General features: G+C 29.1%; 1 protein-coding gene across 11 annotated transcripts in view; it reads left to right on the top strand.

Moving 5' to 3' along the window:
• LOC140040245 (bromodomain adjacent to zinc finger domain protein 2B-like) overlaps positions 1–20,330 on the top strand; it is a 65,693-nt gene that overhangs the window by 20,642 nt on the left and 24,721 nt on the right. For 10 of the 11 annotated variants that reach the window (XM_072086019.1, XM_072086021.1, XM_072086024.1 and 7 more), the window contains 8 exons: positions 13,185–13,367; positions 13,686–13,903; positions 15,203–15,484; positions 16,650–16,742; positions 17,299–17,715; positions 18,642–18,807; positions 19,407–19,559; positions 19,910–20,193. In XM_072086019.1, the coding sequence (XP_071942120.1) occupies positions 13,185–13,367; positions 13,686–13,903; positions 15,203–15,484; positions 16,650–16,742; positions 17,299–17,715; positions 18,642–18,807; positions 19,407–19,559; positions 19,910–20,193 (1,796 nt within the window). The remainder of the gene's footprint in view (positions 1–13,184; positions 13,368–13,685; positions 13,904–15,202; positions 15,485–16,649; positions 16,743–17,298; positions 17,716–18,641; positions 18,808–19,406; positions 19,560–19,909; positions 20,194–20,330) is intronic. The other variant, XM_072086028.1, reaches the window with a different exon arrangement.

Raw genomic sequence — 20,330 nt, 5'->3', positions numbered from 1 at the left:
TTCACAGACTTCTCCTTTGAGTTTTTACATAACAGGCACTGTACTGTAATAAAACTGGTACATACAAAACTAATAATTGATCAGTTGAATGACTGTACTCTTGAACCATTTCAAACAATTTAGAATTATCTTTATTATTTATTATTTTTCTGATTTCCTATATAAGGCCTACTACAATACATTTGTGATGAGTAACAAACTAAAATAAACCTAATCTTAATTTTCTTGATAGAAATGTGATTTATAGTACTTCTATGATACTTTTGACTCCATTGAATGACTCACTGTCTTTTATTGTCTTCATTGAAAAAACAATAAGACAATTATAGTATAATGTCATGTATTTATGCCGTTTTGTAGGTTAGGCAAAAATAAACATCTTTTTCATAATTATTTGTCTAATGATAGATTCTAATACTGTGTTGTCTTTAAAAAAAAGTTTTCTTATCTCAATTCAATTTAATTTACTTTTATTTATGTAATTGACTTTTGATAAAAAGTTTTAATATAGTGTTCGTTGTTATCGTTTTAATAATACATTATTTTCTTTGGTACAGCTGTAGTAGAAGTTGGAACACACTTTTTCAGTGAGTTTCAGTTACAAAATAAATATTGTTTATAATTATTATTGTTTTGTACTAATATATAGTAAAACTAATAATAATTGTTTGATTGTATGTTTAGGTTTAATACTGAATTGTTTTTAATGCATTTTATTCTTTTATTGTCAATTTTTAGCGGTAAATCCTGATACATCTTTTTATCAAGGCACTTAAAACAAATGTCTTTAAACTGAATCACATAAATTTATATATAAAATAAAATATAAATTTTATTCATCTTAAGTGTCGTCCATCGTAAAAGTGACAGTCTTAAGCATGCCGCATTGACGGAGTTCTATTGGGATTAATAGTACGTAATTCACTGTTATCTACGAGGTACTTGCTTACAACATACAAAGTTAATCTAATACTATTTGTTATTTATTATTACATTGTTAGTAGTGACTAGAGACCGCCAATCTCCAATTATAACATGCGAATGACAACAGTAAAACGAGAAAACAATAATAATTTTAGTTCCATATTGTTGGTATTTCCATTTTTATGTTTTTAAACATGACCTATGTAAATAAAATTTGCTCCTAATTCAGCTGATACTGATAAATCAAATTAAATCACTCGTATAAAAGAATATAATTATGAACTTAACTGTTAATTTAATGATTTATTTACATACTATCTTTGATTAGAATTTCATCAATTTATTTTTAAACAGCAGTTACCCCTTTAATTTATGTTTTTCACTTCAAAATTTCTGATTAAAATCATAATTATTGTTCTTAAAACCCCATTTCATCATTTCTCTTTATTTAAACACTGATTTTCACTAATATGATATGATATGATATGATACAGTACAACAAAGAATAAAGGTATTCATATTCTCAAATGTATACTGTTCACTTTCATGTCTGTTGTGCTGGTACAATTCAATCTATATTTTTTAGATTTTTCTTAAACAATTAACATTTCAAAACTACTAATTTTAAAGAACCTAGGTTTACCAGATGCATTTTGGGTAGACATTTTTTGGCAAATACTTGTTATTGCCACTAGAAATGACTTTAAATCTAACATCTATTTCCTTTTCATTAATGCCTTGTAGCAATAATTTGATATTTGCAATTAATAATGAATGTACAATGTCAATTTAGAGTGGTTTAGATCATATTATAAAGTATTTAATTTTAAATGAAGGTTCACAGGGTCATCATATTATTATCTTTTTTTAATTTGTATAAATTATTAAAACATGAATATTTCAATATTTAAAAATTAATTTTTGTTTTGGATTAAAAATCTCTCTTTTAGGTTCTCAAAATATCTAGTAATGTATCTTTTAGTTCTAATGTGTATAAACAACTTGAACCCCTTTTTTTCTTCAAGTGCCCTATTGAAATTGGGGACCACCAGCGATAGTGATGATAAATAGGCCTATCTGACGAGGATTTGTCCCCATTGTGTACAAATGAACCTCCCTGTATAAAATACATATTTCCAATGTATAGCAAATATTAACCCCATTTTTGTAGATATTGACATCAACAGAATACACGGCAAAACAAAAATTGTGTGCATATCCTTGCATAATGAGTCGCTGGAATTATAGCTGCTGATACTTATAAAATATGCATCCAAATTTATGTTTTCCGTTGTCGGATTGTATTTTTAAAGATTTTGCATCTGCAAATTAAATTAAAAGTATTTTGCCATTAATAAAACATTTACGTAATTAAAAACTAAAGGTTGACCTGTACTTTGCTTGTTAGTACATTAGTACAGCAAGCATGGCAAATTTAACTGTGTACTCTGTTAGGTATGATCAAAATGCATTCTGACTTCATAAAATCCAATCTAAAAGGAGCATTTATTGTTCAGTTTATTTTTGAAAGGAAGTTTTTTTGATCAGACTATGTGCACTCGAATATCACAGAACAAAGGAAGCCTAACAAAAATTATGTGACCTCGAATAATTGAATCAATATCAGAATTTGAATAAATACCATATACAGTTACAAGACTGTATGGGTTATAAAGCAACATAACAATATGTTTATTGCTCTATGTTAACACTAACAAGGATGTACTGTTGATGTTATGTATTATCATATATCGTCCTGGACAGGTTAAGTAGTGTAGATAAATGTATAACAAACAAAGATAATAATATCTAATACGAAATATTGATATATTTACTATTTAAACCATGGAGCTATTATACAGTAGCTCGATGTTTAAACTTTGCTCTAATAGTAATAAGTCAATATAATCTTGTTAATATTGTACTGTATTGTCCAAAATAATACTGAGCAAAATACAAAATTATACAATTTGTCAATTTTGTGCGCTGTAATTGATAATAAATTATTTTTATAGGATATTAAAAGCAAAATTGTTAATGTTTGGTATTCCAAAATCATGATTAACCAGGTCTATCTAAAGCTTGGTTCTCACTAGAACGTAACGCAAGGACGTAAACGCAACGCAAGTTATAGGCAGTTAGCAATCACAAGCGAATAAGCCATCGCTTGTGATTGGTCAATTCACTTGCGTTGCGTTACGTCCTTGCGTTCGCGTCGCTAGTGGGAACCACGCTTAATCTACAATGCATCTAAATATTCATTCAATTATATAGTATATAACATTAAAATCTTCAGATTCACAGCTGATCCCCAGTACCATATCTAAAGTTTCCCCTGTATCAAGGCAAATTCTGCAATACAGCACCATATGTGTTTCACATGTGATGCCTATATCAGAGACCCCAACATAACCCTTACCTATTAATATATGATGCTGGACAAATATTCTCATTTGTTGAGATACAGTACAGCACCGTGAATGAGTGAGATTCCTAAATTCATTTATACAATATTTGTACCAAAATCTTAAAAGAAAATATTCTTTGTTCTTATAATCTGTTTTTAATATTTATGCCAGAATGTGTGACGTAGAAGAAAATAATAGCAGTGAATGGCGATCATGATCTTGTGTTGTGACCTTCCCTTGGAACAGATCTAATTAACGTTCTCTTCAGATTTTACTAAACGCATAATGCTTCTTATATTTGACTTTAATATACATGTTCTATGCTTCTAATTGCATTTTCATTTCAAATATTTGCCATGGATATATATGCATTTGAAATTAGTTGAATATTTTGTTTATTAACTTAGTCCGGCCTATTTTTTTAAATTATCACAAATGTCATATAATTTGATTATAATTATTTTGATTAATTGCATTGCATTTTTTTTTTCTTTTTAAATAAATTTTAATTTTTGAAATTTATTTTTATACTATAAAGTACAAGGCAACGATTTTGATCATCTCAACAATTTCATTAGGAAAGCATACGAAATATAAAATGGAATAAAGTAATTTTATTTTTTAATTTGTTTGTTTATCTGGGAAGATGATACCTTGTGTATTCTAAGCTATTAGTATCTAATGCAAGAAATTTCTAACTTGTAATTGAGAAATTGCTTTCGGATTTGTAGTGATGTAAAAATATGAATACCATGTTTTTCCGGCAAGGTAGATTATGAGATTATATTTGCATCAGCTTCGTTTTACAATTTTGATCAAAATACGGTGCTTTTATTTTTACTTTCCTGGTTTTTAATAAATCTGTCAAGTGTTTGAATTAGATAAATTGATGTTCATAATATACGTTAGCTAGTTTATAGATGATTTTGTTCAGAAACACATCGTCATTTTAAATATTAAGTTACAGAAATACAGTATATAAAATAAATGAAATGTCAACTTTATTTTGTTAAACTACTTTAAAATGATATCAATTTAAATGCATTTATAGTTTTGTTTTTCACCCACATCTGCTATAACACGTTGTAAACAAAATGATTCATGCGCAAAAGAGATGCGAAATGTAGCTAAAATTAAAACGTCTTATTTTGTTGTAAGTCTTTCAAGACAATTGGCTATTTTAGTAGTTGCTTTGTTTTGGAAGTGTGTGTAGTGACTGTTTCATTTTCACACATCAGAACCTAATTACATCCTTTGCACTTTATTTTCTTTAGAAAAAAAAAAAATTACTGTAGAACATAATTTTATAGCAACACACAACATACAAATACAGTATTTTAGAATTATTCATTCATTTATTTTCCACACAAAAAAGAACAGATATTTATACTTTAGAAAAGAAAAAAAGATACAAGAGGATAATATGTGAAAGGATATCAAAATAAGTAGCCTACTAATTACTTTAAGCATTGATCAACACCTGAAGGCAGTTGTCGCCATGACAAGAAAATAAAAACTATAAAATATTGTCAAAAAGAATATTAATAATTATAATATTTCAAATTATAGAAATTATATTTGTTTTAACTATTAAATATGACTATTATCATCCATTCTACATTGTACTCTACATGGGTATATAATAAATGAAGCATAAACACATTTCAATATGGCTGTTCATTTTAATTGCTTTAAGTCCTTGAATTCAATGTTGTCTTGAAATTTATTAATATACCATACATTGTGTTTCATGGTTGTAAATTATTAATATCACTGTGAATGAGGTTATGATAATTAGTAGTTAATATTTAAGTTGGGTAAATAAATGTTGTTGCTATACCAGTTTATATATTGTATTCCAGTGTACAAAAATAACCATTATAATTTAATATGCTGTAGCATCTTCCTATACAATGTTTTGTTTGAATTTAACAAACACAAATAAGTTTTAAATAATTAATGTTAGACACATTTCATTTCTTTCTCAATAGCAGGAATTAAAAAGAAATTAACATTTATTTAGTTTATAAAAATGGTCTTTGATTTCTCCTTTGTTTCACTGTTGTAGAGTAGTTTACAGACGTTCATTTGGGATTTAATTTGTACAACCATTTTGGGTTGTTATGTTAGATAGGCCTATATAGCTAGTAACAAAATAGTTATTTTTCTGGCAGAGCAGGCAAACAAAACCCGAACTGTAGTTACAGGTACTTAAGTTGGTATATTTGTGGCGAACCTTCCTTTGACCTGTGTAAAAATATTGCAGTTTCATACTGTTCTGTCTCAATGATGTTTAGATTGCATTTTAGAACAAACATAGACGAGACCAAAGTTGAAACCAATACTTAGAAAGAAATCTGGTATTATTCTACAGTGCCACTAACAAATGCCATCATTCTGTTCTATAATGCAATTAAGAACCAAGAGCAACAATAAAGAAAAAAAAAGCCGTCCAGAAGATTTCATATCATTAATATAGAGACAAATTTCTGCATTCATATCTCTAAGGATATCATTTAGTCATATGTAAAATTAACAAGACCATATATCAATAACTTCATTAGACCGATTGTGATGATATGCAGAAATATAAATGCATTTCACCATACATTTCTCATATACTACATAGGTCATGTTAATATCAAGCAAGCTGTTGTTATTAGTGTTTCATATATTCAGGATATAAAAAGGTTTTTAGTGAGAAAACTGGATTAATTTATTATCTTGTAAATAGTTTAGAATAACAATGCTTAATTTTATCATAAAATCACTCTATCTGTGTGACCATGACATTGTAATATAGTATTCTAAAAGACGTTATAAATGTAGATTGGACTAGCTTATAAATTAATTATAAATGACAACTAAAACCTAAATATATTAAAGCAAGTCTAATTTTGTGGATTACCAAAGATAACATTTGTACTGGTCTGTATTTAGGTTTGATTAAAAAAGTACCTTTGATTTTAATAATTTCCTTGAGTACCTTTGGTGGAGTTGTGTGCGTTTTTATTGTATTGGGGCAAGCCTCAATTGTAAAGAAGTCCACACCTATTTTGAATCTAGGGTACTAGGATTATAATTGGACCTTCAATAGAATCGCTATATTTCCATCAAGAGTGGCTTGTAACAGTCTTTGAGAGAGAAATGTATATTTATAGATATCAGTATAAGGGATAAATATTAAAAAACAAAGATGAATTTCATTTTTTCCTTATCATACCTAACGATAAAATCGATGGATAACTTTAACACCTAGGCTATATAAATCTTCTCTTTTGAGTATCCAGTGTAATCTATCATAACATCCAAATATATTGTAATCCGGTGTTGATTTTTTTTCTTCTGAAAGTAAAATGTCAATAAACGCTCTGAATACTGAATTATTATTAATGATGTTAAAAATGGTTGGGAAATTAGAAAGGATAGAATAGATGAGGTACGAAAGTATTATCCATTAATGAGATTTAAAAATGATAATAATGGGGTTTTTTTAATGCTGGTTTGTGATATGTAAACGTTATTTTCTTTGTTACAATATTACATTACTTTCTATTACTTTACTTTATTAATTTTAAAAGAACGTTCCAATGTTTAACATTATTTTCTTTGTTAAAACATTAATTCACTTTCTATTACTGTACTTTATTAATTTAAAAGAATGTTTCAAATCAAAAAACAAAAAGAAACTTACAACAGACAAGGAGTGTTACAATAAAACCAAGAATATCAAACTGAGAATCAATGACACGGCAAAATATTAAACACAATTTTGGCACATTTTGTAAAATACAAATTCACGCTTGATCTAGAAAATAAAATTACAAATCACATTGAATATCCAAAAGTGATTTTACTCTCAGAATTTATACCTTATGCTATGAAATGAAAATGTTATAAGAATTGTTAACGTAAATATATAAATTCAATTTCAATTTAATCTTTCATACTTTTTCTTAATACTGTATACCGTTTCTCATTATAGCGAAGATTTAATATATTGGATGTTTGTTTTATGTGAAATATGATAAACTGGATTATTATCTTATTTTTAAGCATTACGTTGTTATTATTGTGGTTTTTTACTCTGTAATTTGAGCAAAGAATTGGCAATAAAGCGCATGATGAAGGTTTTAGAAACTAGGAGACATGGGTCCGGTTAATGCATAAAAATAACCGGTTGAAAATGGTGTAAATTTCTTGGAAGCAGAAACAGGAAAATTTTGTGGTTTCGGTTAAAAGACAGTGCAAAATAACCGGTTAAAAACACCCATTCAATTTCGTGTTAGAACGCCATTTAACCGGTTATTTCTGGGCAACTTTTAGATGCTGCTTTTTATCCTTCACACTGCCATCATAGCCTGAGAGCTGGGAATTGGCAGGGCAGGCCAAGAGATACTTCTACTTCTGGCCAATATTAATTTATTCATTTATTTTATTATTTCACATAAGATAATAAATCATAAGATAACCTTGTTGCAATCTTGTTCATTTATGTGTGGATACTCAAGTAAGCCAAAAAGGGCTTTGGGGCTGAGTTTCCAAAACACATTACATTGTACATGATAAGTTTTAAAAAAAAACTGAAAAGAAAAAGCTTTTTGTTTTGTTTGTTTTGTTTTTATATATTTAGGCAAATTGCCAAGGATAACCATAAATAAATTCGTGCACTATCCTTCTTATAGGTGGCAATCCTTCACAAGACAAACATATACAAAAGATGCTCTAGAGCCTACACATAAACATAAATAAAGTCTTATAGTTGAGTATCAATAGAAAATAGATAAATCAATAGAATAGAAAAAGATATAAATTCCATTCGGCTGTGTTTCTGCCTCTGGATGTGATTTGATTAAGAAAATAATAACATAATTATAATGTATTTGTTTGGTATGGTTCGCTGTGTGTTATCAAGCAGATCCTTTTAAATCGTTTTGGCTAAAGATGACAAAAGAAATATAGAGCGATTTTCTTACGTCTGTGTAAATAACAGAATTTGGTGTTTAGACCCATTCACATTATAAGCTGGCATGATTTTATCACAGTATGATGATCTTGTGAAATGGACTATATACACATGCGTATTGGAACACTCTCAATTTGGAGTGACTCCCAAAAGGTGGGCTTGAGTCATTAATCTTCCACTCCATTGAAAATTGTTTCAATATGTCAATAATAAATTCTCATAACTCGTACAAATTATATTTTGTGTATTATTTCTTTTTCGTAATAATATCAAATGTTTTAAAAGCTTAAAAGCTTGTGTGGTATAAGTTGTAGATGAACAATAACAGGCATTGAAGGTTTTGATTAATTAGTTACTCTAACAAGATAGATTGCCATTAAATTACACATCATATGATACTATCTTCTAGTCTAATTCTTAGTCATTGGATAGTCCCAACGGAATATAACCTATAAATGCCGGATGTTATATCTACATCAGTTGATATATATCTTGTATTATTAAAGATGGATTGATATTGACTGATCTTTTTTATAAAAAAAAATTATTACATAATTTGTAGTATCAATATTCTGTCATGTTTTTTTTTAGATCATTTAAAATGAAAATCATGCCAACTAATTCAAATAAAAAAACTTGTAAATATTCAAAATATCATAAATATTTAATAATTATCATTTTTTATTTAACAATGGTTTGCTATTATCCTAGCTAATTATCTACTTCAATGATTTTCGCATTTTGTGCATACATGCAAAATTTTAATTAATATCATTTGTGTCTTCTGTGTTAGGTCCTACTCGCTGGTAATTTTGATTGATTTTATGTAAGAATAAATTTCGTTAGAGAAGTTTTCAAAAAAGTTTGAGAGAAAAAACAATTTCTGTCAAATGAAAAATAGATAAACACAATTAATTTACGGTATTATTAATAATATGCTTAATCTGTTTCAAATATTTAACATACAAAACAACATATAAAGTGGATAAAGTGAGATTTAGAAGCCTAATATAATAATGTTCCATAGTTCTTTGTATATGTCTCTACTAATGCTAAGGGAGGGAAATTGGGAATAAGTTCAGCTTTATAGTGATTCCCCATATTATCCGTAGATTGTAAGGCTAGCACCAGCTTATAGCACCAGCTTTGATTTCATTTGAACAAAATTAATGGAATTATGCAAGTAAACATTGTATATAAGTTATCATTTCCAAGGGTCAGGTCTGTATGCTGGGGAAGGGCAATAAAAGAGTGGATACAGTATTTAATAATTAACAACCACTTGCTTATCAAACAAATGGCAAACATTTGTAATACTGTAGTTTTACAAAGAAAGAGCCCAAATATGGTAGTGATATGACATCATGATGACCATTATGGGCATGTCAATTTTTTTGTCACATAAAGTTTGATAGTGTAGACAGAGCTTTATGATAAAGTTAAAAAAACTGATTTCTACTGTTTTTGATAGAACTGTTTATTTTATTAGATGAACAAATGGAGTGATGTTACCATCGTAAGCCACATTACGACAGAGTCTAATGCACTTTTGCATATTCGCTTTAGGATACGATGTGCTTAAATGCAATTAACAAAGAATATGTAGAATCCATTTTGTTGGGACAATGACAGAGCTGTTTATGCATTATGCACAGATGAATAGAATTTAATATTAACATTTGATTGAACGTCAAGACTTAAAATGTTCTATTTTTACAGTCAACAAAATGCTAATTAGTATCGAAGACAATGGCGTATGCAAATGAGTAGTTTGATATTATTTTAATACATCTTTAAACTATGGATTTATGTTATTGTATCCATGATTAATTTTTCAATATATTTAGTTTCACTAAACCCAAAGTTAAATTATTAAAAAAATGACAATGGTGTTGCTAGATCTCAATGGAGATCTACAAATAAAATAAGCAAAATGCTAAATCAAAACAGTAAAGTAAAACAACCAGAAAGAAGTGTCTAGCTTTTGAATAACACTATCTTTGTCAGGGCTAATAAGAAAACATACATTTAATCATAGAGATGATTTAATAAAATTTCTAGTGGTAATGACCAATATGGTATTGAATTCATACTTTTTATTGTAGTTTTGTCTGTTTTGTGCCAGCTTACCTGGATGAACAGACAAATGGCATATTCTCAAAAAGCGAGATATAAAGAAATGAGTGAGGACTGTACCATTTATGGAGAGGGATGTTCAATGAATTTTCTACTTTTCAAATATACTGTATCTCGCTTTTTAAGGAGAATATGGCATTTGTCGGTTTATCCGGGTAAGCTGGCACTTATAGACTACAACACCATTTATGGTTTGTGTGATGTCATATTGATAAGTAATGTACAGTAAGTAAGGTACAAGTAATGTTATGGGTTACTGGGCATGTATTTGTTACTATTCAGGTTAATTATTCAGAGAGATATATTCGTATACATAATTTTATCTAAAATAGTAATTTATGTTGAGAACTAGTCATGCGTTTGACATTTTATCTGTATTTTGTCATATTCAGAAACATTAATTCATGATCCATGTTACAATAACAAAACATGAAGTATGGGCACACGATGATCATCGTTTAGATTTAACAGAGAATATTTATTACATTTTACATGTCTCATTGTCTGTTTTGGGAAGATAAGAATTGTCAGACCACTCAGCCAAAATTTCGTTGTCAATTGTCAAAGCAGAGGATGAAATCCTTCATAAATTTTGCTCAACTTCACACTAATTTATTTTATTGTAAATGTTTTTAATATTATTAGTTTGTTACACTACAGTACATATATCATTGATAACTTTTCTCCTTTTATGAATTTGAAATTCCACCAAGTTTTATTATTCATTATAAACTACCATTCATCATAAAAGCCAATTTTGTTTATTTCTGAGTTTGGATCACCAAGATGGGTCACATGATAATGCTTTGGTACTGTAAAGTTTGACAAAGAAAGAAAAATCAACAATATTCATACGGTATGATGCCATAACAAAATTAAAAAATTGAAATAAATTATTTATAGGCCTAAATCTACTATTTGATTCGATTTCTTGTCATTGTCATTTTCCAGAATAAATTAAATAACTATTCTGATTATACAAATTATGTATCCAGTTATATTTCTATTAAAATAGAAATTCCTTTTTAGTCGACCTGTGCCTCAAATGTCTAAGAATTCATCTCCGTAAAGAAATACATTATTTTTATAGTTATTCTGAATTAATGAATTTTATTGATTGTACGTTCATTTTCATGAAGGATTTTATTCAGATACATTTTTCGAATTCACTTTTTAGAATTCACTTGTGATGGCTTTTTATAAAACAGTTTTCCTGATATTTCTCAACCATAATTTGTTGTGTTTAATTTTGATTTTTTTAAAGATTTAAAACTAAATTTGATTTAGAATTGAAATATTTCTTTCCCGATATTAATAGTGATTTTTAATTATGATTGATTATTAATTAATTACTTAATAATTAATAATAATTGTTACGGTAATTCTTTTGTATTTATATTTTCTGATTATGATAAAAACCTTGAATATAATCATATCAATATCATGAATATTAATCATTACTACATGAATATTCATCTTTACCACATAAATATTAATTATCATGTCATCACACCTAAATATATTCTTTGATTGTATGATATGTGGATCACATGGTGTTTTGGTAAACAGTACTTTGAACGATTGTTTAGCTTTTTTTGTATGTAAAAAAAAAAATCTTTCTGCGTACAAGCAAAAAAAATCGCAATCTCACTTCAGGATTATTATCCAGGGTGAATATCCTATACACTGCAAGAAAAATGAGCTGTGTAGTGTAAAGTAAAAATTGCTTAAAACACTTTTTTTATGAATTCATAATCATTTATTTAAAATTAATCAATAAAATAATGTTGAATTAAAATTGTTCTTAAATGTATTAAAAAAAAACAAATAGAAATTGTGTGTATCAGTGTACATAATGCGTATAGAATTTAAATGCAGGTTTTAAGATGATATTATGTAGGATATATTGTAAATATGAAATCTTTTTTTAACTTTAAACAAAAAAATCATTAACAAAGTTTTATAATATAAATATTATATCTTATATTTTGTAATTTCATAACTCTTATTATATTTATGGTAATGCAATTTATGCCTGTCCGCTATCATTAATTTATGATTCATATTTTCGTTTGAACAACTTTCAACGTCAATTGGGAGTCATAAATATAAATGCTGATAAATTTCTACTTTTCAAAGAATTAAATTTCTTTCTCTCTCCTTTTTTTATTTAAAAAATAATTTATAAAAAAATGTTTATTATATTTTATTTCAAAACTTCACATTTTTGTTTACATTTTCACCCATACTACTGTATAATGTAAACAAATTATAAAACTATACCTAACTATAGTTAAAAATGATTTAGAATTCTTATAGATGACATGACATATATACTGTCCTGTATTGTTTTGATAATAATTGAATAGACCAATTTCAGCATTTTTCAATCATAGGATAGCATACTGTACACCCAATTTGAACGCGTATGTTACTACTACTGTATGTGTTTAAATGGACCTCCTAACTCGTACTGCCGATCGATTCCCCACCAATCCTTTCCCTATCCAGTGTGAATATTATTCGTACAACAATGTTCTGAGTTGATTAGTAAACTAAAAATAATGCTGCCTATTCAAATGTGTTTTTAATATAATTGTTGTGTTTGTATAGTGTTGTTTAAGGGTTTCTATTATATATCATATATTTGCACAAATGTATTTTTGCTTGCACATTCTTTGCTCGCTTTTCTGTCGCTTTATAATAACAATTGTCTTTTAACGCTTTCTCTCTTTCGGCTTGCTTGGCAGGAGGTGCAACGTGGTGGACTCAACCCCACGGTACTGTGCCTGGCTTGGGGCTTTCTGGGAGCAGGTTAGGCCTTACTGGTGGTGGTAACAACTTAGGACTGACTCCATCGTTTAGTAATCTCAGCAAAGATTCAACTGTTAAAGACTTTGAATCATTTTTGTTTACGGGGAAAAATCAGAAAAGTAAGTCTGTGTGAGGAGTATCCATTTACGTGTAGATTTTATAGTCTGTTTCATGCCTTCTTACCTGGATAAACTGACATTAGCCCTTTCCCTACACCGTCGGGTACAATTTCAAAATGAAGAATTTTTAGTGGAACACCTCTACCATATAATGAGACAGCCCACCTTGGTGCCCCTATTGGGAGCATACCAACGTACTACCGTCATCATTTCTTTCCTTACCTGTATTTGGATTTACTTTTACTTTATATTTCTTAGATTTTAGGTGTAGCTCTTCTTTTGTGTCGTTTAAATGTTTGTATATCTTTTATTCAACAGATGTCAATGAATACTTAGGATATGAATCTAAGACACCAGCATCACCACCAACTGCCGTCAAACCTTCCCAATCAAGTACGCCAACTGGAGAAAAAAGAGGTAGAGGACGCCCGCGCAAGTCGGACTCGCCAAGGCATGCAGACATTTCAATCGGAAACACTCACACAGATATTGTTGCAAAATCTGCAGATAGAGCCAAGTTTCTAGCAGAAAAGAAAGTAAGAAAATATCAAAGAAACAATATAAATTCTGTAGTCTAGTGTATGAATTAGGGCCTACTTGCATTTAAAATAGTTTGCCTGGGTGTAGGAACTAATTCAGTTTCATAATTCATAATTATATTCTAAAACGACACTTTAATTTTACAAAATCCAAATCCAAAATAGGATTTTTTAAATAAAAGGATACACCAGGCTCAACGAAACTTAATATTTTATATTTTATTTGCCCGAGGTTGATTTCAAGCAAATATAGATTCTTAAAAATTCTATCAAATGTTCCAAGGACATATCAAATAAAAGATTTGTTTTCAAATTGAAGTTACATCTAAAGTATAATGATTGACAGGGTTCGTCTGAAAGAGGCAATATAGTACATTGAGTATGATATCCGACACTGACGGACAGGTCCAACTTTTTCTGACATCATTATGATCTTTATATAAATGGCAAAAGATATATTTAATTTAGGATAATAGTCCTTGTAAAAACATTCTTAATGCTTTTTCCTCTCTTTTTTTCTAAAATTTTTCCCCAAATATGAAGTTATGCAACCCAGGGTTGCGTTTACAATATTCAGTTCCGTAGATTGCAATTGTAGCCTATCATATTATTATTCATATTATATATTCTATTACATTATAACATTGTGGTCTTGTTACTTAGGGCTAAATATTTTATGCATCAATTTTATTTTAACTGCATCTAGTAAATAGTTTGCTTTATTTAAAGCAGTCCCCCAAGTATGAAAAAATAAGCATAAAATGTGAATTTAAAATTTAGTTGCTGTAGGTAATATCTAAATACTACTAAATAACACTTTCTTTCTTTTTACACTTGTGTTAAACAGCGCATAGAGGCTATTTGCATTTTGCACTATATAAATTTAAAACCATTAACCATTTTAAATACTAAAAAATTAGTATTTAGTCAAATATACATTTTGGGAAAAAGTAAAATCTTAAAATAATCTATAACAATATCATTTAATAATTTACCTTTTTTAGCTTACAATTTATACATATTTGAGAAGTGTGAAAAACCAAATAAACAAACATCATATATATTTCGCCAAATTTCAAATACAGTACAAAGTAAGACATAAAAACAGTACAAAAGTAAATCAATGAGGTAGGATCCCTAAAAGTTATAAATAAAAATAATCGTCGCGGGGTTCTCCACATAGAAATACTTACATAAAATTGATTACACACATAAAAAATACGTTAATTCCTATAATATTAAGATAAAACGTGCGATTACATTTATATAAAATATTTTTAATTTTTACTTCTAAAGGCTAAGAATGTTCCATCTCCTATGGAAGTAACCGAGTCTGACCAGTCAACAGCCTATAAAGAAGCTCATTCTGCCTTCGAAGCCAGCGGTTCTGAGCATAGCTTAGAAAACAAGAAAGAGACAATGACAAGCAGCAGTGATGTTGATATGGAAGAAGACGATGATGACGACACCACATCAGATGATCTGGATGGCACTAATGAGTCGGAGAACTCTGAAATTAGTAGCAATAGTGAAGAGGATGATAGTGAAGAAGAGCATGAGATGGAAACCATTATGAAGGTAAATAGCATTAGTTTGACCTTATAAGGTAATTGTATTGATAACGGCAGAAGAGGATGTTTACTATACAAGGTATTGAATCTGGAAAATCCATAAAGTGACTCAAAAGCTGTGTATACATACATGATTGTAACATTTAGTAGTACGTACAGTACTGCCACTGCCAGTATATGTTTAATTTGACAATTGACTTGAAATCAGTTTCATGCAAATAAATCCCATCTTAGGCTTGTTAAATTAAATTACCATCTACTCACATCTACTAATCACTCTTTTTATACTAAAATAAAACAGTTGTAAAATTGGCAGTTTATTTTTCAAACTTGCTTATATCTTGTAAAAATTCATCAAAAGACTACCAAACCGTGATTAAAAATATAAAAAAGATAGAAATTGCATTCAGTTTGTTCATAATGCATCTTAAATCTACCTGGTATATCGTTTTATAGAGATTAAAATCAGCAACCTAGCCTTCAGATTTCAGGGTCTTTCTCTTGGTCTGAAACAAAGAGGATGAGTCAGAAGAAACGGCCGGTTATCATTTTAATGGTTGTAAAATTACTACATTTTGTCTTTACAGCTTTTTGTAATTGCAGCCAGGGGATTACTTTCCGATAAAAATTTGTTTTTTCCTTTAAGTCAAGCGGGTTTCAGCGTCCCATTAAGATTATGAATAAGAATTCTTGGACGTATTTAACACTACCGATTTTATTTGCTATTATTATGAACAACAAGAATACAGCCCAAAATTGACTTTTTGATTTATTCTTTATTCATCAATAGCATAATTGGAGCAATATATTATCACTACTGTTGAAACTTTATAAAAAGGTGTTTTAAGTTGTTAGTATGTGCATAACAATTAACATAAACATTGTTAAAAGTGGTTATAATAATTAAAAACAACTTTCTGTTTATATAATAATCATTTTTTGTTATTTTCACATTTTCACAATTCCACAAATGTGTGGATTTCTAATAAAAAAAACCATTTAAATTTAGTACTTATCAAAGACAATGCTTGTAATATTGAATAATTAGTTGCCTGATTTTTTACTTATCTGATTATGCATAATAATATTATATAAATGTATTATATAATTTTATCATGTTTTATGTGAAAATACACAATAGTGAATCATTATTCATTGTAATATGGTTTTAGACAAAGAAAGAGCTTGAACTCAAACAGAAAGAATTATTGGAACAAGAGAAGAAGATAAAGCAACAACAACAGGAAGCTAGGCAACGAAAGAAGGTTAGATCATAATGGTTCAGTATACGTTACATAAGTCTAATTTTCGAAAAATAATAATAATGACTCCATTTAATATCTAAACCTATTTCATGTTGTCATAATCCTAAAGCTAGGATTCATTTACTCATTTAAAAAATGGTTAAATTCAACCAAAAACCCATTGGCTGGCGGTCAATTTGACTATTTTTTGATTTAAATTACAGTTTTTAGGTAAACACATTTTTTTTTCGTGGAAAGTGGACAACTATTAAAATGGCATAATCAACAAAAACATTTTTTTTCAGGGGGACAATAAATCTTTAACTAAATAGCAAGTAGTGCTTAACATGTGGCACTACCACTTTACAGTTGCTGTTATGAGTTCTCGTCAATTGCACTCCTAACTCCAAGGCAGAGTAAAAATTGAACCAAATCTTGTAAAAGGAGGAGACATACTGTATGCCTATAACTTCAAAATAAAAATATCTGTCAGTTTTCTTACATAACTAATAAATAACATAACTTCATTTTTACCATACTTTATTGGGATTTTTATTTTTAACATTTGTTACTTTAGGAAAAATTACTGAAAGATCAACATTCAAAATCACACAATGTAAATGATGAACGAGAAAGGGAAGAAGAGCAAAAGAAAAAGGCTGAACAGTTAACGCTTCAATTTGAACAGCAAATAAAAGCTCAACAACAACAATTAAAAATCCAAAAGAAAATGGAAGCCGAGAAAAGAAAGAACCGAGATGCCAAACAATCTAAAGCTGAAAATTCCAAAAGAGAAAAATCAATGGCGAATAAACATTCAACGGATGATACGCCATTAAATTTGTCCAAAAGGTCATCAACAAGTTCACCGTCTTCTTTTACTTTTAACAAGGATAATGAAGATCTTGCAAAATTTGTATCTACGCACGAGAAACTAATTGCACGCACAACCAAACAGGCTGCAGAAAGAATAAAAGTGGCTTTAAAAGCTAAGGTATACTTTTTTTAATCTCCAAAAACAAATGAATTCCTGTTTTACATAGTTAGATTCCCCCTCCCCCCTCCCCAATTTTTTTATTTACAATGCAAAAGACAGGACATTTGGTTCAGCTCAGTACTTTACTTTTCATCATTTTTACGCACCTGGATTTAAAAATCCTTGATCTGCCTCTGTCTTCATAGACGTTTTTTCCTTTGTATTCATGTTTTTAAGTGATTTATGTATACAATACAGTTATTAAATATATGTATTTAAAATGTAATTAATATTTATATTTGTCGCAAACATAATTATTACAGTAGAGCTGATTAGCCTAATTTCAGTACCATACTTTCTTGGGTATACGTGAACTGCGTTGTCTATTCCTACTTAATAAGAAACATTTAAGTTTCAAGTTACTACTTCTTAGTAATGCAAGAAAGTTAAACAAGCCTTTTCCCCCTGCAGTGCTTTTAAAAAATCTATATTTGTGAATGTTTCATTTATATTTTCTTGCACGCATCCGCTCACAGGTGCTACGTTTACTGCAAGGTTTCCTCCTTACCTGGCTGTTACAATTAAATGACATTAAATTATGATTAGCCTTATATGACCTAATTTCATAATCAATATTAATTTATTGTTATCAATCATGGTATTGACATGTACTGCCTTTATCATAATACTGATAGAATCTAATTGTTTTTATATAAGTTTATTGAATGGAATTACGTACATATCAAACCATGGAGGTAAAACCTCCATGATCAAACCCAACCTGAGATAATTTATAATGTTTTACGCTTTCTATAAATTATCTGATAAGATCTATTATTGATGAAATGGTTTGCCAACATTTTGGATGAACGAAGGTGGTAATTTAAGTCACGTTTGTAAATTATTATTTCAAGTTTTTTCAAACGCTAACTTTTCTGACTTAGATGGTAAAACCTGGAGCACGGCAGATAGCAGATGAGATGATGATCAAGGCAACAGCGCGACTTCGTGAGCATGCATCAATCAAAAAGGCTGCCAAAGCCCAGAATTCATCCAAGAGAGACAGTGATAGTAGTGATGATGATGATGATAGTTTAGGCGATAACAGCGGTAATTGTTTAAAAAACTTTTTGTACAGTATAATGCACATTACAACAGATTTGTAAACTTTTATTCTGAAATCAAATTTCAGAAACAAGCCTATTTAGGAAGATGATGATTTTGTTTTGTTATTATACTTATCTATGCAGTACAGTATGTACTAAAAAAAAAAAAAATATTTGCATAACAAATATTTGTATTTATCTAAATTTATAATAAAATATAATCAAATTTCAGAAAAACAATCCTATTTAGGAGGATGGTGATTTTTTTTAATATTTATATACTTGATCAATGTAGTACAGTATGTACTGAAAAAATAAAAAAAATATTTGCATAACAAATATTTGTATTTATCTAAATTTATAATGAGATGTGATAATTGGAAGGGTAGTATGTCTATAATATGATGAAGTAATTAATTAAGACTTTTGAGTTTAGTATACCAGAAATAGTGAGAGTCTAGTATACTCTACTCTAAGGAAGAACTATACTGTCTTGTAGTACAATGCTAAGCATAAAGTTATATTGGCATCTATTTTTGAGAATATGATTACACTTTTTGAAACTTTTAGCTTGATATTTTTCTTTTTAAAAATTAATTATAGGCGATTCTGGCTCAGATCTTGATACTGAGGGTGACAGCGATAACGATCACCTTGACACTGATGCTTTAACCATCGATTCGGCTGATGATTCTTCACCGTTAAAGTATTACAAGCGTAACATGCCCTCCACTTCGATGTACTATGACCCTGGACGTAAGTTACCTCTTTCGAGTCCTTTCCAAATGCCATGATGTAGAGAGCTATAAAAAACTTTTTTAGAGATTGGTGATGGAAACAGAAATGTCTATAGTTAATGATTTACTCATGTTTAAACCTCTATTGTATAATAGAACTATCAATAGACACACTGCAATGATGCAAAGCATAATATAAGTGCATATCAAGCAGTAAATATTTTATAACAAGCAAACTATATGTCTTTGTGAACACACACAAACAAATATATAGTATGTATAGTGTAACTTTAATCTGCAATCATCACTATGCCAAGCCTTTTGGACATTATAGTATGGTTGCTATATTTTTGTTTATTTTATCGACAGCCATTCCACAAAAACGTCTACGTGTAACAGATGTGGAAGCTGTAAATCAACCATTACAGTACGGATTTCGTCGTCAGACTATAATCCGCCAACTGGGTCCCGAAGATCAGGTCAAAGGTGAGGTAATTTACTACGGACCGTGTGGTAAGAAATTACGAAACTATCCGGAGGTGCTACGCTACTTGAAACGGCGTCAGATCACAACTGTTGGCCGTGAACACTTCAGTTTCAGTGCTAAGGTGAAGGTTGGAGAGTACCTGAACCCAAGACCTGATGGCGGAATGGTAAAGTGCTGTTTACATTATAATAGACATAGACAGTAGTTAAACTTTATTCTTTGTAGAATATAAATAGGGCTATTGGCAAAGTAAAGTAAACTCTTACATTAACAATAAGAATTACAATTAGCTGAAAACTTAAT

The sequence above is a fragment of the Antedon mediterranea genome, chromosome 2, assembly GCF_964355755.1.
Source record: "Antedon mediterranea chromosome 2, ecAntMedi1.1, whole genome shotgun sequence".
Lineage (NCBI taxonomy): Eukaryota > Metazoa > Echinodermata > Crinoidea > Comatulida > Antedonidae > Antedon > Antedon mediterranea.
This window is presented reverse-complemented; position numbering and strand designations above follow the sequence as displayed.